The following is an 18,997-nucleotide window of genomic DNA, read 5'->3' on the forward strand; positions in this document are numbered from 1 at the left end:
ATGTCCCACCACTCCAGCTAATTTTTGTTATTTTTGTAGAGATGGGGTCTTGCCATATTGCCTAAGCTGGTCTTGAACTCCCCACCTTGAGATCCTCCTGCCTTGGCCTCTCAAAGTGCTGGGATTACAGGTGTGAGCCATCATGCCTGGCTGTGAGGTGCTTCTAACACGGTATCTGGCACATGCTAAGATGTACAGTAAATGGAAGTTGCTATTAATATTAATGAGTGGTAGGAGCTTAACTGAACCTGGTCCAGATTGTAGGATGGATGACTCACCATGAACTGTGAGCACTTAAGGAAGTGGAGTTCATTAGTGGCCAACTTGGGTTGTCAGGCGATTTTCTGTTTAGACAGGCTTATTACTAGGTTAGAGGAGTGCTGTAAAGATAATTCCTAGCTTTGACGCAGGAATTTAACAAAGCCTCAAGATACCTTTGTAGGCATGATAGAGAGTTTATACATTAGTGGAAATAGATGGATTTGTGGCTGGAAAAACAGATGTACCAACACAACAGTGAATACAAATTGATGTGAATGAGAAAAGTGGTCTATAGTGTCTACCATGTTGCTTTTGACACTTTCCCATTACGCTTTTTTTAAAAATGCTGGATGAAGATAGTTGCCATAGCCCATACTTGTCATCCCTGGTGCCCTCAGATGCAGGCCCTGTAGGCCAGCATCACCTCTTAAGCATTTTTTTCTGCAGCGTGCTTTATGCTGTGTCTCCCTCTACAACTCTGAGCTCTCTGCTGTGCCCCTTTTCCATGATTAACAAGCTGCCCTTCATCTGGTTTGTCACTGGTGAATGCTCCCTCCTCCTCCTGCTTTAGCAGAAGGCTTTTCCTTTAGGATGCTACTCTGCCAAGTGGAGCATTCTTTTTGTTCCTCACTGATTTCCTAATCCTTCCCCTTCTCTGAAGCTCTCCGCACCTGTTTTGTTTGTTTTAACCTCAGTTCCAGTTATTGCCATAGGTTCCCTGTAATGTCTATATGGATGACCTTTTGAATATTTCATACTTTACACATTCTGATTCAGCCACCTCTGCTTCCGTACTCTGGACCTTGGCATCGTCAGAACTCTCAATCTTGCCTGGGCTCACTGGCTCACTGTGGGAGGCTGAGGCAGGAGGATTGCCTGAGCTCTCAGGAGTTCGAGACCAGCCTAAGCAAGTCTTAAAAAACAAACAAACAAACAAAAACCTCTCAATCTTGACTGTCCCGCCACCTGCTTATCCTGTCTGCCACCTTTATTTCTCTTACAGCTGTCAGCCTATTGAGACCACTGGTTCTCCATTTACTTGCCTCAGTCTATTGACTCTCTTCTGTTGTTAGCCTGTAGTACACGACCCATTCTTCATCTCCTCTATTGCTGTCACCATCAACTCTGTTGTTCCATTTCCTCCTTCACACCCCTTTTGGGGAAAAAAAATCATGGTCTTGTGTAGGCCCAGTGTCCATCCAGGTGCTTAATCTATGCTGGAGAAAATCCTGTAAGTGTAGTTCACACAGTTTCCCTCTCAGCTGGGAGCTAGGCCCCACTGCCAGTTGTCTTATTTTTTTCTGGTCACACCACTTGGCCATCACCACAGCAGCTCTGTGACCACCTCTTCAGTGTCTCAGTTACCTTTAGGATAAAATCAAAACTCTTTAACCTGTTTGTCAAGGCTCTTTATGATTTGATTGTTAGACCACTGTTCACCACTCTAAACTTGTTTTTGTAAAATACAGAGAAGGACGAGGCCCTCTAGGGCATTGGACTGATGCGTATGATTTGTTGGTTTTCACGGTGCCTTTTCACCAGGCTTTGCAGCATCAGGGAGGAGCCTTGAATAAATCGTCACATCTCCTGCCTTCTCAGGGCATGGATTCCAGGGGCCTTGATTTTGCATTTGTTTCAGATGGAAGGGTTTGTCAAGGATTATTTCTGTTGGGTGTCACAATCCAAGCATTTGCAGATGCTTATTTTCAACATACACTTAAGTGCTAGTGCTTTTGAAAACTGTTTTCAAAGGCCCAGGTGAAAGAATGTTTCCTTGAAAAACAAAATATTAATAGTAAACTAACTCCTTGCTGGATATGGTGTGGCTTCACCACACCCCTAACCCCCTACATACATATGCGACTGGCTAGAATTAAAAAGATCAACCATACCAGGTATTGGCCAGTTTGTGGAAGGACTGCAACTCTCACTGCTGCTGATGGGAATATAAAATGGTACATGTTACATGTTTTCCTGCTTTTGGAAAACAATATGACAGTTTCTTAAAAATATATGTTTGCCCAATAAAGTAAACTAATAACTAGATAAATAAATACATCCACAGTATCCTCTGCATTAAAAAAATAAAAGTTAAGGATACATTGACTATATCTTTATCCAAAAGGGCAGTCATGTGCCGAAAGGAGAGTGGGCTGGTCTGATCCCATAGTAACAGATGTTTGTGATCTTGTGTACATGCTCTGTCATGAATGGCATGTATGTCTGGTACCCTCTAAGCATGCATCGACTTTGGTTTCAGGCTTGGAGAGGTTTATTTCTGCCTCTTGGGATTCATTCCAGCCCCAGCCAACCATTCAGACTGACTTAGAGGCCTGGGAGGAATCCAGTTCTGGATGACCTGTGTTTAGTTCAGTTGCTAGCCAGGGCTGAAGTGGAGCCAGTCGCGGGCACCATATTGAGCACTTACACATATGTTTTGGTTTCACCTCGTAGCCATTTTGAGGTGGATGTTCTCCCTATTCTTCAGATGAAAAAACATGAAATTAAGGCTTCTTCCCTAGCCTTAGTGCCTCCATAGTGCCATGTCCTCATCCTCATTGGATTAAGGGTATGCTTTGCTCAGGTTCCTCAAGGCCAAGTGTGGAAAAATTTTACTCTTTTTGATGTTTGATATTTAAATATGGTGTGGTGGGCACTGGTGTGCTGAGCACTTTTCACCTGCTGTCTAATTACTGGACTGTCGTAACAATGTCAGGGAATGTTAATAGTTGGCACTTTATGCAAGATGCCAGTGAGAAAATGGAGGCTTAGAGAAGCTAAGTGAGCTTCCCAGAGCTCACAGCCATATATAGGAGGTGTCAGACCCAGGGTTTCATCCCATGTTTGTCTTCAGTCAGAGAGTGGGCTTAACCATATCATTCTGCTTCCATTCTGAACATTTCAAGTTCAGGAGTGCATAGAAGACAGTCTGTCTATGCTAGAAGTCTGCATAAGGGAACTTCTCAAATGAAATGGCATGCTTATGCTATACCAAATTTCTGGGATGTGGCCTGAAAGTCTGTATTTGAACCATATGGCATTAGAAAGGTGGGAATTCTTATAATAAACACATTGGCAGGTGGTAAAGTAGTACTATGATTTGGGCTTCTTAATTATGTTGTAGGTGTATCTAGACATTAATAGCAGCTGTGATCAGGGTTCCCAGTGGCACAGAGTTTCCCAAATGGTTGCACTGATCCTTCAGCCTAGGTGGCAGAGAGCAAGAGTTTTGCTGCTAACAGGAACTCTGGTCTTCAGCAGGAACTCTGGTCTTCAGACGGTCATCCTGTAACTGCCTCTAATGTGCTCTGATGGCCAGGTCTTAGAACTGGATGTATAGCTGTTCGTTATATTCTAATTGTGTTGCTGACATGCTTTCAGTGGTCCTGCCTTTAGTAGGGGTGGCTGTGGGAGAAAAGAAAGGCTATTGGCTGGAAAGAAAACTAAGAAGTCATGAAGTTTCCTTTTTTGTCCTAGTACTGAGTATGCTACATAACCCACTGGGAAATGTCTTAGGAAAACCCCCCTTGAGCTTCTTGCCTCTGGATCCCCTCGGGTCTGACCTGGACAAGTTTCCAGCACCCTCTGTTAGAGGATCACGCCTGGACACCCGGCCCATCCTGGATTCCCGATCAAGCAGCCCCTCTGACTCAGACACCAGTGGCTTCAGCTCCGGATCAGATCATCTCTCAGATTTGATTGTATGTAACTTTCTTGGGAAGGGGGGATTGAGGGGGGAGTTGCCTGTGGATGTCCAAGGGAAAGGAGGGTGTGGTACTTTTAGAGCTTGAAGTGGGATGCTTGTCCACTGGAATGCAGGCTGGGAGCTGGGATGAGGGGAGCAGTAGATGCCATTTTGGGGGACATATGTAGAGCTTTTTATCCTTAACAGAGTTGAGGGTGCTTTGAATGCCCATTAAGCAATACGTTTCAGGACCTGAACTGAGGACTCTCATCTTACTAGTTACTCCAACAGTTGTTGGAAAACAGTTAATTTCAGAAGTAAATGTGGTGGGGGCCCCCGCAATGTTCTGTTTTTTGACCTACACTGGTACTTTCTTTAGCCTTTAAATGATACCATTTATCTACCTTGATATATGTTATCTCAAAAATTTTAAGTGATAATTTAAAAACTCAGGTTAGTAATTAGCAGGACTAGGATTTTAATCCAGATGTGACTAATTCTAGCTCTTATATTTTTTTCACTGACTTATACAACTCACAATCTGAGGCCATGATGAATCTATGAAATAATGCCTCAGAGTTAATTTTTGCATCTGATGTTTCTTACCTACACTCATGTGTATGACCTGTGTGGTCTTCATGCTGAGGGGAGCTGGCAACGGGATTAGAATAGGAGCGGGGATAGTATAGATAGAGTAGTACAGGGGATAGCAGAAGTAAATGTAAATGGGATTGGTAGTAAGAAATTATCTGAAAATAAAAATACAGTTAATTTCAGGTGTCATCTGAGCTTTGCTTCTCTATTTCCAAATCCTCTGAGCTGAGTGTTCAATGCATAGAACGGCTTGTTTTCCCACCTCTTCTCTTCTACACCAAGGACTGGCAACATGGGGCATGGTGTCCTGTGAGCTTGTCCTAGAACATGGAAGCTGGCATTGGGTTCCCACTGCACACTGGTTTTATCTGCTTTGGCTGTGTTTCTAGAATGGCAATTCATAAGCAGGTCCCTGTATTTCTCTGGGCTACAGTTTACTCCCCTTATAAAATGGTGTCAGATATGGTGCTTTGGGTTCTGTTAATGTTACTTTAGATGGGACTCAGTCTTGGAAATTTACCTCATGACTGATATTTTGGGATTTTATTTCAAGAACTTTCTCAGATCCCTCACCCCAGAGGTTAACTGGGGAAGAGATAAGGAGACAGCTTGGAGAAGAAGTAGAGGCAGTATTTGAACTTATGTAAAATACTCTGTCAACTAGTTATTTTAAGTTTTTTGATAATATACTATCATTTTACCCACTTAAACTAGAATTTAAAGCCTTGACACAAGCTTGTAGTGAAACCTGTGTTCCCATACGTTTCTAATAGAACACAGAGCCCTCATAGAAAGCATTTTTGGCATTCTACTTCTAGGAATCTGACCAAAGAAAACAAAATACAAAAAAGCTACATCTTAAAATTGTTATTTGTGATTCTGAAAACTTGGAAAGTATCTAAAATGTTTAACAGGAGAATGGGTCAGTGAAATGTACCTTGTTCCCTAAAGAGAGTATGATAAATAGATTTAAAATGGTTTCGAAGACTGTCTGGCAATATGGAAAAAAATGTTGAATGGGGAGAGGACAAGTTGTTTAAATTATAGTGTATCTACAACTAATCCTAAGAATTTATAGGAAGAAAGTCTAAAAGAAAATATGTCAAATGCTAAACGTAAGGTATTTTTCATACTTTCTATTATGTGATTATTTATAACAAAACTGTCCTTTAAAAACCTCTGTCTTCCTTTTTCCTCCCCTAGTCAAGCCTTCGCATTTCCCCTCCTCTACCCTTCCTGTCTCTGACGGGGGGTGGTCCCAGAGACCCTTTAAAGATGGGGGTTGGGTCCCGGATGGACCAAGAGCAAGCTGCTCTCGCTGCTGTCACTCCCTCCCCAACCAGTGCTTCAAAGAGATGGCCAGGAGCCTCTGTGTGGCCATCCTGGGACCTCCTTGAAGCTCCCAAAGACCCTTTCAGCATAGAGAGAGAGGCCAGGCTGCACCGGCAAGCTGCAGGTGAGTGTGGCTTAAGCACGTGTGGGACCTGGGGCCCCATTCTGGGAGCGGAGAGGAAGTGACCTTAGTTCACACACTTGTGAACTGTCTAAAAGAGGCTTGGTTGCATGGCAAAGTCTCCAGCTCTGCAAAGAATGGTCTTTCTGTGGAGTTAAGTGGCAATGGGGACAAACCCTGGAACTTTCTTGAGGCTGAGTGGAGAGGAAGGAGGCAGATAGTCTGGTGCACAGGGCTGTGCCACAGCATAAGGAGTTGGATCCATCTCTCACTTGTGCCCATCTGTGGAGACTGCCTGTGTGTTGCTCTTGCCTTTAGTTCTTCCATGAGTGGGTGTCCTCAAGAGAAACCCCGAGATGATGCCCAGAATTTTGTCTACCCTCCCCCCTTTCTAATTCAAAGACATGTCAGACACAACCTATGCTAGAGCTTTCTTCCCCAAGGTTTTCTGATAGGTACACCCAGGGAGGCCTGGAGGGATGGTGGTTCACTTGTCAACCTCTAAGGTAAGGGATGTCCCCAGGTGTCCTGGTCTCTTAGGAATCCTTAAGGTTCTGTCATTTAAATTATCTTAAACATGTATTAAGTCTGTTTTCCATCTTATACCAGTGCTTGGAAGTAAATGAGCTATATGTCATTGTCTATAAATGTATCAAGATGATGTTCAGCAACTACTATTCTGAGGCCCTGGACTTGATGACTAAGTGAATGTTAGTTTCTCCATTCCATTTGTTTCTGTAGGCTTCAGTAAGGTCTTGTCTTTGTACTCACAGAGCCGGGCCGGACCTCATTCTCCCTTAACACTGCTGCTGCCCGGTTCCCCTAATGGTTTTAGCAGCCCATCTTTGTACCTTCTCTGGTGCCATTGTTTTACTATGAAATGACATTGACATGCTTTTGGATGAGGCCATTGTATCGACTTCTGTGTTTGTCATGAAATATTGTTGACAGTGCCCAATTTCTTGCTGTGGCAATACAGTGGGCCTGTGCCTTTTAGGGAATGGCCTTCCATGTCCTTGTCCTGAATGAAAATGATGGTGAAAATGGTGGTTCTTTCATTGGCTGTCTGCCTCAGTGCTGAAGGAGAGTAAGATGGGCAAGGAGTAGCCAGTCCCCACTAAGGTCAGTCTCTGGTCTGGAAAGGCACAGATTTCCAGATCTGAGCTGGGACAGGATTAAAGACTTAAAAGATTGAATTGGTCACCAATAACAGGCCTGTAGAAATAATTAGGGGTAGGCTAAATGGAAGATAGTGTCTAACCTATATAGCAAGAAGGATTTCTTATTTGGGTCAGAGAAACTTTGCAGCAGGTTTGGACAAACAAGTTTGGCAAAAATAGAAAGCTGAGGGGTTGGGGACAAATCCATTATCGTACTATGTTGGTGTCAAGGAAGGTCCAATGTTTGTTCAGGTGCTATAAAGATAGCTGGCAGTGGTGAGGCCTGGTTGTGACTTGGAGAACAGTTGTGATACTCTGTCTTGTTGGGGTGTTAGTGGTGGCTTTTATTGTAATTGAGTTCAGAGCCAAGACCAGGAAGCAGAATAGAACGTTCCTTATTTGAACAGTGGGAGAAGGCCCATTTGTACCAATAAGCCTGTAAGACATTGTATACATAATTGTTCTGTTGTTCTGTTTATTTTCAAGTATTTATAAATTAATACTATAAGCCGTAACTAGATAAAACTGCTTTGTAGTTAGCATATCAGTTATATGTTTGAAAATAGTCTGGGGTGTGATAATTTTTACCTTCTACATCTGGTTTGGTATTCCTTTCAATTTTAGTGGGAACAGAATTAGTCAGTTAGGATTATCATACTGGGCTGAGTGAATTGGTGAGACAGGTTTCTTGCTTTTCAGAATAGTCATGGGTGTTCCCTCAGGCAGCCAGGCTAAGCTCATAGCCAGTCTAATTCTTTCTGAACAAGTTCACCCAGGGAAGGGTGGAGGCTTTATTCATTCTCTGATACGCACCTCCCTCCCCGTTTCTCTCTTTGTCTTCTACCAAAGCTGTGAATGAAGCCACCTGTACCTGGAGTGGCCAGCTTCCTCCCCGGAACTATAAGAACCCCATCTACTCTTGCAAGGTGTTCCTAGGAGGTGTTCCTTGGGATATTACAGAAGGTGAGCTACCTCCAAGACCTCCTGCTTCAAGAGTTGAAGGTGGGGCTTGTCTTTCAGGAGCATGAAACTTGCATTTGAGGGCAGGGGCTGAACTTCTGCCTGAGCTGAGGGTATGACAGGAGCAGCTGAGGGGAGAAGTGCTTCACAGACTCCTGTAGTGCTTCTGTGTCTGGTCCTTACACTTGTCACCTGAGACCAGAGGTCCATTCTGAGTTGTTCGTCAAGGGTGATGAGCCGGGGGGAGCACACTGGTGATCCTATGCTTGTGTCTTTACTGAGGAGGATGGTACCTCAGCTTCTGCCACCTTTTGTCTCTTTTTGCAGCTGGATTGGTTAATACCTTCCGTGTTTTTGGTTCTTTGAGTGTGGAGTGGCCTGGTAAGGATGGCAAGCACCCCCGGTGTCCTCCCAAAGGTAATATGCCTAAAGGTAATAAAGACATGGTAGGAGCTTTTTTTTCCCTCCCTAGTATATAATTGCACCAAGGGGTGCTGGGATGTCACAGACGCATGCTGGTAATGTGGTGGGCACTCCAGGGCACAGACCTTTCAGCCATCAGCACTTTCTCTTCAACCGAGCGCACCCTTCTGTTTCTTCCAAGCTAATATTCCGTCTGTCCAGACTTACACAGCAACAGGAGCTGCTTCCGAAATCCCTTCCTTGTACACTTCCCTCTAAACCTGAACCCCCCAGCAGGGCCTTTCCTCTCTAAATGAGGCAACTGAAAAGCTTTCCCTTGCCTGCCTTTCCTGCCCAGTTACGCTGTTGCCTGACCTAATTCTGAGATCCCTTTGGAGTTGGCAGGAATGAGGACCAAGAATCCGATTCCTCACTGGTCTGAAATGAGATCCCTTCCCTGTAGAAAGGAGCAGGTGCTATTTTCACTCTGCCCCGTCTTTGGTGAGCTGGACCTGTGGTTTAACTAGGCTTTTAAAGCAGTACCTGCCACCCTCCTGCCCTCAGGAAATGCCTGTCTCTGCTGACTTGAGCTTGCTCTGTGTTCTGGGATGGAGAGTGGTGGTCATGACGGAATCCTCTGTCCTGGTTTGCCAGCCCTTTCCCGTACTAGGGTGGGAGATGGTGCACATCTCTCTCCTTGGCCTGGGCATCTGGCATAGCAAGTGCTTCCACTCCACAAGACTTTTCAGGAGTAGGACAAAAGTGTATCTTATACCCAAGGCCTCCTTTCTTAAAAGAAACTCCGTGCTACCAAGCCAAGGCTGAGGGGTAGCCACCTGAACGATGTTAATGTGATCTTTCCTCTCGTTGGGAATAGGGTATGTGTATCTGGTCTTCGAACTAGAGAAGTCTGTCCGGGCCTTGCTTCAGGCTTGCTCTCATGACCCACTGAGCCCAGATGGCCTGAGTGAATATTATTTCAAGATGTCCAGCCGAAGGATGCGCTGTAAGGAGGTGAGTTAGCCTGGTGTCCTTTCTGCATCACGGTAATTGTCATATTGGGTCACCGGATTTTCTTAGAGTGGGAAGATATGCAAGCTGCAGGCAAGGAGTATTCTTGCTCTTCTTGCCTCATGATAAATACAACAATACAATAAATTTTTCTCAATTACATGGGAAAAAAAAGGGAAAACAACTTTGGGTCTTAATGGGGTGTACACACACACACACACACACACACACGCGCGCCCACACCCAAAGACACACACACACACGCCCACACCCAAAGAGATCAAACTAATTTCCAGCCTTTATTCTACTCTTTTTCTAGTCAACACTTATGCCTCAAACTTCTTATGAGCTCGAGAGCAGCAGCTTTCTCTACTTGAACTTAACTGATGACACCTATAGGTCTTTCTCCCTAGTCTTGCCTCAGGCTGTGCCTTCTGACCTCCCAGTCTGTGGTGGGCGAACTCCCTTTAGTCTATAGCCACAGGGGTTACTCCTTCCCTCCTGCTCAGGGCTTCATTAATGTGGTTTTCTCCGTATGATTCTCTCTTCTTACACCTTTCTGGTATCAGCCTGTATGTCCTTGGCATCAGGGGTTTCCAGCATGGAGTTATCTCACCTGGGGACCTCACTACAGATCTTGGGGCCTTATCCCACATTTACTGACTGTCTGGGTGGAGTTCAGGAATCTCCATTTTAACCAGGCCCCCCAGGTAGGTCTAGTGGATAATGTTTGAAAACCACTTGTCAGAGCAAGTTTTGATCTCAGGAATTGGTACGGCGTTTCTTAAAATCTGATTCTAGAGCATATCACTTCTGTGATATTGGACTAGATATTTCATATCTCTAAAACTTCATTTCCTTATCTATAAAATGGGAAACTAAAATGCCTATTTTAGTAAAAAGATCAGTGGTTGCCAAGGGTTTAACAAGAAGGGATGAATAGGCAGAGCATGAAGGATTTTTAGGACAGTGAAACTGTTCTGTATGGCACTATAATGGTGGGTATGTGTTCTTATACATTTGTCCAAACCCACAGGATGTACGACAGGTACCCAGAGTGAACCCTAATGTCAGGTGTGGACTTTGAATGGGTGGTGATGTGTCAGTGAAATGTACCACTCTGGTGTAGGATGTTGACAGTTGGGAAGGCTGTGCATGTGTGGGGACAGAGGGTATGTGGAAAAACTGTACCTACTGCTTAGTTTTACTGTGAACCTAAAACTGCTCTAAAAAGTAAAGTCTATTTTCAAAAAAATCTGGCTGGGCATGGTGACTCACACCTGTAATCCTAGCACTTTGGGAGGCCGAGGCAGGAGGATTGCTTGAGATTAGGAGTCTGAGACCAGCCTGAGCAAGAGTGAGACCCTGTCTCTTCAAAAAATAGAAAAATTATCTGGGTGTGATGGTGCATGCCTGTAGTCCCAGCTACTTGGTAGGCTGAGGCAGGAGGATCTTTTGAGCACATGAGTTGGAGGTTGCTGTGAGCTATGATGATGCCACTGCACTCTAGCCTGGGCAACAGAGTGAGACTCTGTCTCAAAAAACAAAACTAAAACAAAATCTATAGGGTTAGGGGGGAAATGCCTATTTTATTGGGCCAGTCACATTAGATTTAAAATAAACAATCCATGTAACACAGCTGGTTCTTTGTTTTATAGATGTTTCCTGGTGCTGGTTCATGTTCTGTCTTAGTGACAGGGCAAAGTTCAGCTTCTGGCTGCCCACGAGGACCCACAGCTTCCCCTCTTTCTTTCTTACTGTCTGAAACTCATGCAGTTATCTCACGGTATTATATTCTAAAACTTAGTTAACGTGCTCCCTCTCCCTGCCCCCTGCTTTCACAACCATGGACTAGCATATCCGTAGGCAGAGCCCCTCCTCCTCCTCGGTGCCCCTGTGGACACCTTCCCATCTCCTGTTCCCTCCTTACAGGGTTTAGTATCTTTCATCCATTGGCTGTCGGCTGTGTCTCAGTCCCCCGCCTTTCCGACTCTTCTTTTTCCTTTGTGTTTGCTTCCCCACCACCACCAGAGTAGTCTGTCTTTGACTCCTTCCTGTCTTTTCCATCTCAGATAAATTACCCACCTTTGTGGCTCTGCTCTTACCTTTAGACCCAAATTCCCTTTTCTAGCCTCATATGCTCCCTGAGCTCCACCTTCCTGTGGGGCCCTCCTTTGGGATGTCCTGTAATCCCAAATTCTTCTGTATGTCAAATAGGCTTTTTCATCTTGTAGTGAAATTGGCTCCCCTGGTAACTTCTGCCATGCCCTCTCCCATAGGCCTAGCACCCCCAGTATTGCTTCTTCCTTGTTTGCCCCCCATGCCTGTGCAGTCTCGGTGCTGCAGACACTTCACTGAAGAGTCTCCTCGGGCTCAGCCTGCTCTGTGCCCGTTGCTGCCAGCCTTGTCCAAGCCTGACCCCTGTCCTCTGAACTCCTGCTTTGCCTCCTGGCTGGTTTCTGCAGCAGATCTCTTCCTGCTTCAAGACAGTTTTTTTTTTTTAGATCTTCACAGATCAGTCCTCCCAAAACACTTACTTGTCATCAGTGACTCGTTTCATTGTGGAGTTCTCTGTTATACCAGGTTTTTTCTAGACTCAGGAGATTCAGGGGCAAAGAATCAGCCTCTGAAGAGTCAGGTCTTGCCCCTGGTGTTCTTCGGCTCTGCAAGACCTCGAGGGTCTCCTGTGCATGACTTTCCACCCTCTCCTCCAGTTAACCCCACCGCCCCTGACACAGCCCTCTGGGGCCCAGGTGGGGCCAGTAACCATCTCGCACAAATACTGTAAACATCCCCACGTCTGTCTCCTTCAGGCTCCTTTAATTTCTCTGTGCATCTTCCTTTCTTGAGAACTCCAGGTCATGCTCTCTGTTCATCAGTGTCTGTGGCCCTTTGTTGGAACCATACAATTAGAGGTGGTGACAGAGTGCTGGACTCCTGGGCATGACAGTTTGGTACTTTTTTGCTTACTCTCCAGGATGAGTGAGTGTTATTTTTCCACTTCCATCGTTCCTCACGTATGGACTCAGTAAAAGTCATCTCTAGTTGGATTGGAGTGAGGAGGTTTACTGATTGCCCATGAGCCTGAGACTGGGCGATAACACCTTTTCACCCCGTATGGGCCTTGGCAGCCCCAGCTTTAGTAACTCCAGAGCATGTGCCTTGCCAACAGGAGCCTCTCTCTGAGGCTTTTGCCAGGGCTGATATGACTTTGGGTGGTTTTTCAGGTGCAGGTGATCCCCTGGGTCTTGGCTGACAGCAACTTTGTCCGGAGCCCATCTCAGAGGCTTGACCCCAGCAGGACGGTGTTCGTCGGAGCCCTGCATGGGATGCTCAATGCCGAGGCCCTGGCAGCCATCTTGAATGACCTATTTGGCGGCGTGGTGTATGCTGGGATTGACACAGATAAGCACAAGTATCCCATTGGTAAGTGTCCCACTTCTGTGTGGGAAAGCTTGGTGGCTCCTGGGAGTAGACCAAGATTGTGATACTTTCCCACGGGAATGGAGAGACAGGCCTGACCCAGGTCTGCAGATCGGCGTATACCAGCAGCACAGCATCTTCTTCTAGACGTACCACCAGCACTGGCCCCTGCACCCACTCTTCTACCTCCACCTCCTGTGCAGAGGGGGAAAAAGTGATTGGAGACTATAGGAGGTGACAGTGAGGCAGGAATTTGTTGGAATCTTAGTTTACAGCTAAACAGTTTGGGACAGAGACAACAGGTAATATTTCATTAAAAGGTCACACTCTCCTGAACTTACCTGGTTTCCTTTATTAAAAGTTCTTAAAAAACTCTGGTGTTGTCTAGGGTCAGAAACCAGGTCAGGCTGAAGGAGGACTTAGTGAGTAACTCAGGCAACAGAGTATAGTCATAGCCTGTGCTCTTCTAGCTCAGGGGAGTCTGTGAGCCTAACCACTAGGTTTTGATCAGCCCCTCTGGGAAAGGAGGTGAATTCACCAGTCATGGCAGAATAATCTCAGTAGTGGGGTTTGGAGGTAGAGCAGAGCCCGAACTCTCTGATCAAGATGTGGCTAACCCACCTCCCCAAATGCTTACCTTGCCCACCCACACTGAATCTGGTCAGGAAGGAGCATTGTGTGCTCATCAGTGCTTCGCTGCAGATTAAGAACAGGGGCTTCAGAGGCTGCAGGGGTGGAGGCGGCACTTGGCAGGATCGGGCTTCTTCCGGCTCGCCTGCTAAGCCTCCAGAGTATCTGTAGGCCGCCAGGAAGGGTTTTACTGCTGGGCCTACCCTTCAGAGAAGTGTTCTATCTGCATTTTGGTTTCCACTCTGAACCCTTTAAACTTCCTTCCCTGTGCACTTGCCTACACTGGAGGAGTCCCTTCCCTCCCCATTTTGTTCTGCAAATCCTTGCCCTATTCCATGGTCTATAACTGCACTAATGTGTTAGCCACCAGCTAAATGTGTCTGTTGAGTGCTTGAAACACAGCTAGTGCTGCATGTGAAATGATCATATTTTGGACATGCAGGGTTAAATAAAATATATTATTAAAATTCCACTACTTTTTATTTCAGTGTGGCTAATAGAAGTTTAAAGTTACAAGGCTGGGTGCGGTGGCTCACGCCTGTAATCCTAGCACTCTGGGAGGCCAAGGCGGGTGGATCTTTCGAGCTCAGTAGTTCAAGACCAGCCTGAGCAAGAGCGAGACCATGTCTCTACTAAAAATAGAAAGAAATTATATGGACAACTAAAAATATATAGAAAAAATTAGCGGGCATAGTGGTGCATGCCTGTAGTCCCAGTCACTTGGGAGGCTGAGGAAGGAGGATCGCTTGAGCCCAGGAGTTTGAGGTTGCTGTGAGCTAGGCTGATGCCATGGCACTCTAGCCCGGGCAACAGAGCAAGACTCTGTCTCAAAAAAAAAAAGAAAAAAGTTACATAAGTAGCTCACATTATATTTCTGTTGGACAGCACTGGTATAGAAACAGGGTTTCCTGAGCATTAAAGACTGGCATTTGGGAGAATTTGGTTGGAAGGTAAGCTTGTATCTGTTGTTCCTAGGATCTGGTCGTGTGACTTTCAATAACCAACGTAGTTACCTGAAAGCAGTCAGTGCTGCTTTTGTGGAAATCAAAACCACGAAGTTCACCAAGAAGGTGAGTTGGCTGGTTTATGCCCTTATTCTGGGATATCTGAGAGGGGCTTGTGCCAGTCACCACCCAGGACAGGCCTGAGATTGAAGCTGTGTCTATGCTGGGTGTATACTCAGAGAAGTGAGCCAAAGTGCTGAGAATTAACATGAGCTTAGGGTTTGGGAGTGGGCCTGGTCTTGTCAGCTCAGGAAGGAGGAAAGTGGGACTGTTGAACCTCCTCAGCACGCCTGCCCTCACTGTGTTACTTCTCTGGCATTGCTAAGTAGCCTGACTTCCTGTTATCCAACCTTTCCTGAATCCTCTGAACACTTGGCTGTTGCCAAATGGTAAAGGGCTGGGATATAGTTTGCTGAGAAGGCCAGGCAGTAAGGTGTGTGGTTGCCTGAATCTTGGAGGCAGCCAGCCTGGCTCTGCATAGTGTGTGTCTGTCCTCTCTGCCTGTAATTTTCCCTAGACCTTTAAAACAGGCAGACATCCTGCACTCCTGTGTGTGCCCTTCTCTTCCAGCCCCGCTGGCCTCCTGGACAGAGGACACACTTCATCCTCCTATTTTGCTTTTGTGCAGGTTCAGATTGATCCCTACCTAGAAGATTCTCTGTGTCATATCTGCACTTCTCAGCCTGGTCCTTTCTTCTGCCGAGATCAGGTGAGTCCCATGGGCAATGAGATGTCTGTGAAGTCCCTGCCCTCATTAAAAACTGTAATGCCCCAAGTTCATGACATTGAATTTTGGCGTTGTAAAGTGTACCTCATGATGTCTGAGAGCACAGAGCAGACGGCAGTAATATTTTATAGATCGCTTGACCCAGAATGTTTGGGAAAGCTTGTTGAATAGTCTTGATACTTTGGCCTGCTCCTTGCTGAGATGCAGCTGTGCAGTATGGCACTATTGCAGACAGAGTTTTTGTAGAGGACAGAAACCTGGGTGGGTGTGGTCAGCAGTACCTATGAGCCAGGTGCTACTGCTCTAACTCTGAGGCCTTCTAGACTGATTTTTGTCTACCAAAGGACCCCTCTTCTTTATCTGTGAACCTCTGGACCACTTTGATATTTGCACCTGGGCTGTACCCACAGGTGTCAAAAAGAGGCAGAAGGTAGTGTGGCAGCTTTCTGTTGAGTGTTTCTGGGTGGTGGAGCATGGGTGTGTTCGGCAGAGCTTCTTCACTGTACACATCACCTGAGGGTCTTATTTGAAGCAGATTCTGATTCAGTGGGTTTGGAAGGAGCCTGAGATTCTGTGTTTCTAACTAGTTTCCAATTGGGATCAGTGTTGCTGGTCTTCATCACACTTTGATAAGTTTTAGGGGAAGTTTGGGGCCTTCTTAGGACAGTAGCAGTCCATCCATGCTTAGCAGAGGGTTTTCTTTCTTTTGTTTTTCTTTTTTTTGCACAGCAATGCTGTTGCTCAGGTTTTGGTAGCCAAACTGAGGCTCTCAAGTGAGAGTGTGAAGTTTGGATTATTAGGTAAAGCCTGAGGACAAGTCTCTCTCTGGTCAGCCTCTTCTAGCAGGCTTTTATGGATCAGCATCTTTCACAGATGACCTCCATTTTCAGACAGTTGCTCAGGTCAGTGGCTTGCCTGAGGTTACATAGCAAGAGGGGGGACTGAGACTGAGGCACATAACCCAGTCACCTCTCCTCCGTTAGTGGGAAGAAGGCATGTTGCCTAGCTGTGGAATCTGTAGTCAGGTCTTGAAACGTTCTCCCACCGTTTGCAGCCATGGGATGCAGCTACTCTGTAGGAGGTGAGAAGGGCAGGGGAATAGGAGAGCAGCTGCAGTGGGTAGAGGGGATGAGGGAAGTTGGCACAGTCTTCGTACACAGTAGGAGCCCAACATGTTCAAGGGTGCCCATAGAAACAGTGACGTTGGATTTGTCATGGTTGGTCACACTTCTGTGTGGGGGTGAGAGGGCCCCGGGGACCGTCTCTTCTAACCCCACGGAGGCTATCGGCAGAGCAGGCCACTCGTGCAGTATCTCCTATGGCTGGTGCTGACCCAGGCATGGCATCCCTCTTTTTGTTCCCCCAACCCAGGTCTGCTTCAAGTACTTCTGCCGGAGCTGCTGGCACTGGCGGCACAGCATGGAGGGCCTGCGCCACCACAGCCCCCTGATGAGGAACCAGAAGAACCGAGATTCCAGCTAGAGGAGCTGGCCTTGCCCGGCGGCCTGTGGCGCCCAAAGCTGGCAGGTCAGGCAGCGGCCTGCACCACCTGCCACCGGCGACCAGGGAGCTGGCTTCCCGAGGACAAGGGAAAATCGTAGTCACCTTTGCACTTGCTGAATCTGTCTTTGTTTCTGCACTAATTAATGCACAATGAGTTTTGTCGGGTTTTGTTTTCAGGGGGTGTGCCAGGGCAAGGACTTTCTGGCTCACCTTCCAAGCGACTCTGTAGTTTTCCCAGATTTTAGTTCCTCATTTTGCCAATGAAAAAGCAAAAAAAGAACTACGTGTCCAGAAGGTATTGACACGGATGCCTACATCTAGGTTTATTTATTAAAAGCGCTTTTTTTACATTCCTTGCAATACTGATGGTGATGATGTGCAGGTCTCATTGGTTTCATTCTTGCAGTTGCCATACAGTGCCTTTCCATTTATTTAACCCCCACCTGAACGGCATAAACTGAGTGTTCAGCTGGTGTTTTTTACTGTAAACAACAAGGAGACTTTGCTCTTCATTTAAACCAAAATCATATTTCATATTTTACGCTCGAGGGTTTTTACCGGTTCCTTTTTACACTCCTTAAAACAGTTTTTAAGTCGTTTGGAACAAGAGATTTTTTTCTTTCCTGGCAGCTTTTAACATTATAGCAAATTTGTGTCTGGGGGACTGCTGGTCACTGTTTCTCACAGTTGCGAATCAAGGCGTTTGCAACCAAGAAAAAAAATTGTTTTTGTTTTATTTGAAACTGGACCGGATAAACGGTGTTTGAGCGGCTGCTGTATATAGTTTTAAATGGTTTACTGCACCTTCTTAAGTTGCACTTATGTGAGGGGGGGTTGATAGAAGTTTTTAATCACAAAGTCACAGGACTTTTTTCTTTTGTAACTGAGCTAAAAAAAAAAAAAGGGCTGCTTTTGGTGGGGGCAGATGAAGGCTCACAGGAGCCCTTTCTCTTAGAGGGGGCAAGTACCCATCCCTTACGCTTTTCATTTGAGGAATGTATGAAACAACAGCTGCAGTTGACTGAAATGCTACTGGAATTTGAAAACTTGACTTTTTCCTTTCTTTCTGTCTTTTTTTTTTTTTTTTAAATTACTTGCCCCTCTTAGGGAAGCTGTGTGCCAAAGAACCAGTGTCCTAACCCACCCCCCCTCCTGCTGAGCTGATGTTGCATTGTTGCATATCCCAGCTACTCTGTGGGTTTTGTGAAGCTGTGTGTGAAGTCTCTACCTCATTGTAGTATATGCAGGCAAGACTGCACTCTCCTACAGATGTGTGGAGTAAGCTGTGGTGTAGTTTTTTTGGCACATAATAAACACGTTGCAGCAGAGTTGTGGTTTTGTCTCTGTGTCTAAGGTCTGGGAGCCAAGGGGGGTAAGGAGGGTAACAAGATTCCAGAGTAACAACTCATTTCCTTGGATTTTCTGAGATGGGTTTCCAGCCCAGGAATAATTGGGATCATATGGGAGATCTGTCCCTGTGAGTACTTTTTGGTCACTTCCATGGTCAAATGCACTTCTGGAAATGACTCTCCAGTGGGTGGATGCTTCTAGCCCAAGTATAAAAAGCCCTCGCAATTTAAGCTTCTTGGGGCTCCTCACAGCCTCCAAGTCCAACAGCCTCCAAGTCCAGCTTGCACAATGCGGGAAGCGTAGCTCTTGGGTGTCACTGTCCGCAGAAGCCACTTGTTCTAGTTTTTCCTGGGAGCCTTGGTCTGTTTCTTCTTAGGCTTCTCATCCTCTTGGACTGACCTGTGCTGACCCAGTTCCTTTTTGAGAGGGAGTAATTTTTTTTTTTTTTGTGAGGTGAACCTGGGCCCAGCTGTTTGGACTGATCTTTTGGGAGACTCCAGTTGAGTCTAATGTGGAGGAAACGCTGCATACGAAAGCATCCCTTCCGTGTCAGGTGCAAGAACTCAGGTTGTGCAGGGTAGGGGAATCCCCTACCCTGGAGTGAGGGCCTGAGCTTTTATCCCGTGCCTGGCAGCAGCTTACTCGGCAGTTTGCTGGTGAAGTAAGCTCCTGCAACTCAGGAGATGCAGACCCTTTCTTTTGGTCCCCTCTTACTCTGCTATTCTAGGGATAAGGCTTCCCTTCCCTCTCTCCTGTCCAGGTGCTTTCAGGGTGAGGGCTTCCTGTCCTTCACTTGAAAGAGCCTGACTGCAGTGGCCAGAGGAGTTGAGGGAC

General features: G+C 46.1%; 1 protein-coding gene across 1 annotated transcript in view; it reads left to right on the forward strand.

Moving 5' to 3' along the window:
* The window catches only part of CPEB1 (cytoplasmic polyadenylation element binding protein 1), a 69,855-nt gene extending 51,714 nt beyond the window's left edge, over window positions 1–18,141 (forward strand). Inside the window, exons 3-11 of the mRNA XM_045561605.1 lie at window positions 3,739–3,962; window positions 5,744–5,996; window positions 8,003–8,116; window positions 8,441–8,530; window positions 9,393–9,529; window positions 12,754–12,952; window positions 14,555–14,649; window positions 15,212–15,292; window positions 16,682–18,141. Coding sequence (XP_045417561.1) covers window positions 3,739–3,962; window positions 5,744–5,996; window positions 8,003–8,116; window positions 8,441–8,530; window positions 9,393–9,529; window positions 12,754–12,952; window positions 14,555–14,649; window positions 15,212–15,292; window positions 16,682–16,792 — 1,304 coding nt within the window. The 3' untranslated portion in view covers window positions 16,793–18,141. The remainder of the gene's footprint in view (window positions 1–3,738; window positions 3,963–5,743; window positions 5,997–8,002; window positions 8,117–8,440; window positions 8,531–9,392; window positions 9,530–12,753; window positions 12,953–14,554; window positions 14,650–15,211; window positions 15,293–16,681) is intronic.
* Window positions 18,142–18,997: the final 856 nt, after the last annotated feature.

This window comes from Lemur catta, chromosome 9 (assembly GCF_020740605.2).
Source record: "Lemur catta isolate mLemCat1 chromosome 9, mLemCat1.pri, whole genome shotgun sequence".
NCBI lineage: Eukaryota > Metazoa > Chordata > Mammalia > Primates > Lemuridae > Lemur > Lemur catta.